Source organism: Limulus polyphemus, unplaced genomic scaffold (genome assembly GCF_000517525.1).
Source record: "Limulus polyphemus unplaced genomic scaffold, Limulus_polyphemus-2.1.2 Scaffold5728, whole genome shotgun sequence".
NCBI classification, from domain to species: domain Eukaryota; kingdom Metazoa; phylum Arthropoda; class Merostomata; order Xiphosura; family Limulidae; genus Limulus; species Limulus polyphemus.
Genome location: NW_013671338.1, coordinates 28,115 through 34,073, shown reverse-complemented (window position 1 = coordinate 34,073; position 5,959 = coordinate 28,115). Strand labels below are relative to the sequence as shown.

At 35.7% G+C, this 5,959-nt stretch overlaps 1 protein-coding gene across 1 annotated transcript in view; it reads right to left on the bottom strand.

The window, feature by feature from the left end:
• LOC111089269 (hapless 2-like) overlaps positions 1-5,959 on the bottom strand; it is a gene marked incomplete at both ends in the record, with an annotated part of 63,766 nt that overhangs the window by 31,198 nt on the left and 26,609 nt on the right. The window contains one exon of the mRNA XM_022401456.1: positions 5,273-5,401. Coding sequence (XP_022257164.1) covers positions 5,273-5,401 — 129 coding nt within the window. The remainder of the gene's footprint in view (positions 1-5,272; positions 5,402-5,959) is intronic.

The following is a 5,959-nucleotide window of genomic DNA, read 5'->3' as shown; positions in this document are numbered from 1 at the left end:
GTACTAAAAAGTTGTATCAAGAAAGAATAAAGTAGTTTTAATAAGAAAGGACTTGTATCGGTGAACTTCCTTGGAATAAATTTATACCGGAAATTAACAAATGAGCAGATACGTAACACTATGTTGAATCATAATTGTTGATTGCTAAGATAATAATGCTTGCAATATATAGTCAGTATTGAACTCTTAGAGTTTTACTACAATCAACAGTTCACTTATTCTTAGATGACTGTTATTCAATCTTCTACTTAATTGAATAATGTAAAGAAGACATCACAGTTTTAATTCAATAGACTTGCGTAGTTTAATCTACTATTTAAAGCTGATATGAATTCTAATTTATCAGCAATAAAACAAATTTATATTTGCCAAATTATGTTTTCCTTCTTTTGCTCAACTATTATTAAATATTCCATTACTGATTCCTATTCACAATCATCCAACAAGTTAATGTTATTGATAAAATACCATAATTTAAATGCACTTATTGAATATTTTTATAAAATGTTTTAGGGTTCTAAATATATACTCATCAGACTAGTCACTCTATTCGTGACACTAAATGTATCACAGCATTTTTTAAATAGTTTACAACCACTAAGTAATCCAAATATTGATTTCTATAGTAAGCACAAAACAATCTTTTCATTTACAAAGTGTCATGAAAGATAAAACACATTATACATAACATTGTAAAATATATTACACGTTAAGTGCTATCTATAAAATATCAGTTATGTTACGAGTTAAGAGCTATCTATAAAATATCAGTTATGTTACGAGTTAAGAGCTATCTATAAAATACCAGTTATATTACAAGTTAAGAGCTATCTATAAAATATCAGTTATGTTACGAGTTAAGAGCTATCTATAAAATATCATTTATATTATGAGTTAAGAGCTATCTATAAAATATCAGTTATGTTACGAGTTAAGAGCTATCTATAAAATATCAGTTATGTTATCGAATGGTAGTCGATAAGGTCACTGTATACACGGTTGTTATGGAAGGTGCAAAAACCCTTGCCAAAGAACCAGGTCCAAAAACAATTTATGGTTGGCACTTCTGATTGAAGTGGGTTCAATCTCCTTTCAGTACACCATTGCCGATATGTGGGGCATTTCCATTGAAAAATGTTCATTGTAGGACTAACCAAAAAACTGGGTCAGATACCCTAGAAATTAAAATCTGATGCCGTGTGAAAGACTATGTAATCTGTATGCTTGAAGCTGGAGCTTCTGGATACCCAGTTGAACCCTGTCAAATCATAGTAGCTTCCAAAGAGATGGCCTAAGAAGAAGTGGAAGAGGTGGATACTCCCGAAGGTACTGCAGAAGCAGAAACCAGGGTGTGGCTGCCAATTTGGTACTATTAACAGGCCCTGACAATGGGTTGGAACAAAACATAGTTAGTACCGTGGGTAACATATAAATTGCAGGGAAGACCTAGGATAGTAATCCTGTCTTGTCCTGATTGAATGCATCCATTGGCAAAACCTGAAGGTGAGGTACTGGAGATCAAATTGCCAGTAGTTGGGTGTTCCAATGAGAAGCCAATCCACCAATCAGAGTTGCAAAATGAGAGCCAAACCAACAGAATCTTGAGATGCAGCATCCATTCTGTTGAAAGAATCTATGTGGGTGAAGATAATTGCTCTGCTACTGCAGTCATCACTTGAGGGACATAGCATACTAGTAGGGTGATATGATAAAAATGTCCCTAAGAAAGGAGGTCCAGGATTCGAAAACAAAGAGCTCTGGACCAAGTGCCTCCTCGATGAGAAACACAAGACACCACCATGGAATTGTTAGAATTAAGCCTGACGATTTTCCCCATAATAAGCCCAGACTATGAAGCACTGCCTTTGGAAGAACAAGAAGAACTAAAACTATGTGTAAGGAAGCCTCATCCACCTTGAAGAGATGGAACACTGGATGAGAGGGCAGTATAGGAACTCATATGTTAGTAACATCCCAACTTAACAACCTTTCAAGATAGAAGAATGATCCTGAATAAGGAAAGTTGGAAATTCAGTAAATCGATGTTTATGATCCCTCAGTCACATAAATACCATTAAAAAGAATCACTTGTGCTCTGTCCCAAAGGCATGAGGGATTCAAGTGAGCCCACATTCTCAGAAGAGAAAGAAATGTCTGTGCAGTGGGAGAAGGAAAGGTAAGTAAGAGATGGGTTTCCTATTCCATAGCATGGAGCCAGATGCAAGTCAGCTGAACCAGACTCAGAGACATCATGAAAAATAAAATATCCAAAGTGATGACATATTGAATTAGAGCAAGAACAAATGTCTCAACTTTGAGAATAAAGCCGACCTTGATGGTTTCTCAAAGTAGAATCCAGGTGTGCTGTCCTGACAAATGAGATGGTGCCAGCTGAAAACAGTCGTCTATGGAATGGTGTGCGCACAGAGCTATGGAATGGAGGTGATGAGAGAAAAAAAAACCTTATGATTTGGCAGAACCAATGTGAAGCCTGTACTAGTCCAAGGGTAAAATCCAGTACCTGACCCTTGTACACAAAAAACGCTGACAGTGGTGGGATGCCACAACTATGACAACGTGCAAATACAAGCCAATTACAATGAACTTGGACATCCACAATTCCAGTAAAAAATGTCAACTTACACTGAGAAATGAGTAACTTATGAATCTTGGAGAATTGAAGCATTGATATAAACGAAAAAGATCCAATGACTGAACAATAAATCTTGAACACCAATCACCTGTCTTCTTTGGCCTAATAAAACTCTGAAAGAACTAGCACGACACTCTCACTACCACCACACTAGCCAAACACTGATAGCCCTAGAATGTTCCAATTCACGAGCATCTGTGGGAGATGGAAAACCTACAGGTTGGGTGGATAATAGTGGTGAAGATGTGAACTGAATGACTAAACCTGATTCAAGGACCTTTAGTGCTCCTGGATCCGTGGGCAAGGGTACCACACATCCAGAAATACTCAGAGCCTAGCTCCCACAGGTCCTGAAGGCATACAATAAACAGAGATGCTGCTGGTGGCAATCTGAACAAGCAGCGGAACCCGTGGATATAGACAGAATCGATTTTGGGTACCAATGTACTGAGAGGCTGATGTCAAAATCAGGACCCTCGAATAGGGGGCTGAACTAAGAAATTTGAGACGTCAATGACAACAGGGATGAGTGTAGAAGCCAACAATTGAACCAATATATATGCTAAGAATGGTTCCTACTCATCGTCAATGAAGTTGGTGAAACTGAGAAGCTTCCAACAAAGTGTAGTATAAGAAAAACAAAAGGTTGGAGTTTATAATTTTAAATCCGTATATAAACCATGTCCCAACAGGGGTCATCAATGTATTCAGGTGAACAACAAACTCCACCAGAGAACCCCTGAAATTCAAGGAGCAGTTATGAGACCATATAAAATATCAATAAGAATTCTAAGACACAGTCATCAGATGATGACTAATAAATACCATATAAAATGTCAATAAAAATTATAAGACAGGGTCATCAGATGACAACTAATAAATACCATATAAAATGTCAATAAAAATTATAAGACAGGGTCATCAGATGACAACTAATAAATAACATATAAAATGTCAATAAAAATTATAAGACAGGGTCATCAGATGACAACTAATAAATAACATATAAAATGTCAATAAAAATTATAAAAGTTGAGAGTCGGAAAATGCTTCGACCCGGTGGTGGTAGGCTAAATCACGAAGTTCCGACAACTCTGTTGGATAACCATCCCTTCACGTAACTGATAAGGAAACTGCCTGCATGAGCCACAATGTCCATGGATGGAAAGAAAAACTAAATAGTTGCTCCCAGACTTTGCAGCCCTCAAGTAAGATGCAGGCTCAAAATCAACTGGGGAAAGACACAAAACATCATAAACTTGATGAACCAACTGAAGAAAACGAATCAAAGGCAGCTTAACCCAAAGTGGCCTCATTTCTTTTGTATTTCATTTAAAGACTGTGTTCATTAACAATGATTGGAACAACATTTAGTCAGGTAAGTTTGTTTTGTAGGAGCAAAGCAACATTGGGCTATCTGCTGTGTCTACTATAGGAAATCAAACCCCAGATTCCAGTGCTGCAAGCCTGTAAACTCCCCACTCAGTCAAAAAGAAGGCACAGCAAAAAGCAAATCTAAGTTATTTACAGAATGTCAAGGATTGCCCTCAATTGCAGCCTCAGAGCCCCCCTAAGGAGCACTATGGAGTGGAATATATGTCTTTGTCTCATGAGACCATATAAAATATCAATAAGAATTCTAAGACACAGTCATCAGATGATGACTAATAAATACCATATAAAATGTTAATAAAATTATAAGACAGGGTCATCAGATGATGACTAATAAATCCATATAAAATGTTAATGAAAATTATAAGACACGGTCATCAGATGATGACTAATAAATACTATATAAAATGTCAATAAAAATTATAAGACACGATCATCAGATGATGACTACTAAATACTATATAAAATGTTAATCAAAATTATAAGACAGGGTCATCAGATGATGACTAATAAATATCATATAAAATGTCAATACATAAACATTTTCTTCGCACAACAAAAGCAGAGAACAAAATCCAACTAAAATGTTTTCCAATAGATTTATTGGGTACAATTTTATTGTTACGACAGTGGTAGTCACGTGACACTGCTGGCGTGTTTGGTGCTGGTAGCGTATGTGAAATTTCTCGAATGATCATGAATGATCGGGGAGGCCCGAGTGCATTCAAAATACCCCCTTTGTTAGTATATAGGCCTGGCAGAGAAGCCAGCGAGATATAGATAATTAAAGAAGTGAACAGTAGTGACTGTAATATAAAGTGTGTGTGTTTTGCACTTGTAGCAAAGTTATCAAGATTGTCAATCACTGTGTTATATAATAGCGTGTATTATAAAAGTTGTTAACGTATTGACTGTGGAATTACTGTGTACTAAAAGTTTGTATCAAGAAAGAATAAACTGTTTAATCAAGAAAGGACTTGTATTGCTGATGTTCCTTGGAAAGAATTTCTACCGGAAAATAACAAACAAGCAAATATGTAACATTATCAATTGAACATTAAACCAGATAAAAATACAGGTGTATTTCAATAAGTAAATAGTTTAGTTTCACAAAATGTTGCATAAAATTTCAAAAAATAGCAATAAAAATTAACAAAGAACCTAATTCTCAAAATTTATATAACAAAATGGTTTAAAAACAAAACTTTTAAGTAAGAATATTCTTACAGCATATCGTGGTGGCAATTCACTTGAAGTTAGGCCAGGCATAAGCTGAGGAATTAAGAGACGTTTGTTCTTGTAGTCAAGTTTAATGCTCTCCTCCTTCGGCCTCTCAGCAACATAGGTTGCAATTACCTACAAAATGGGTAGATATAATGGCATACATATCTATACAACCTTTTCATAAAAGTATTGTAAACATTTAAATTTTCAAAATATATAAGTAAACACTTGGTTATTGACCAAAATATGTGAAAGTTAAAAATACTGGTATATGATGGGTGGAAAGCAGCATTAATACACTCTTGGTTACAGCCAGTTAGATAGTCAGTTGTACATCTTTCCATCCTTTGGGCAAATTATTTTAATTTTAAGCAGCAAACACACAAAAGAGAACCTATACTCCAGAGTACTACAAGAAACAAATCATAAAACCTACTGTTGATAACTAGTTCACATCTTACCAAAGTCAATCCAGAAGTGTTAAATCACAACAGCTACTGTTGATACCTGGTTCACATCTTACCAAAGTGAATCCAGAAGTGTTAAATCACAACAGCTACTGTTGATACCTTGGTTCACATCTTACCAAAGTCGATCCAGAAGTGTTAAATCACAACAGCTACTGTTGATACCTTGGTTCACATCTTACCAAAGTCGATCCAGAAGTGTTAAATCACAACAGCTACTGTT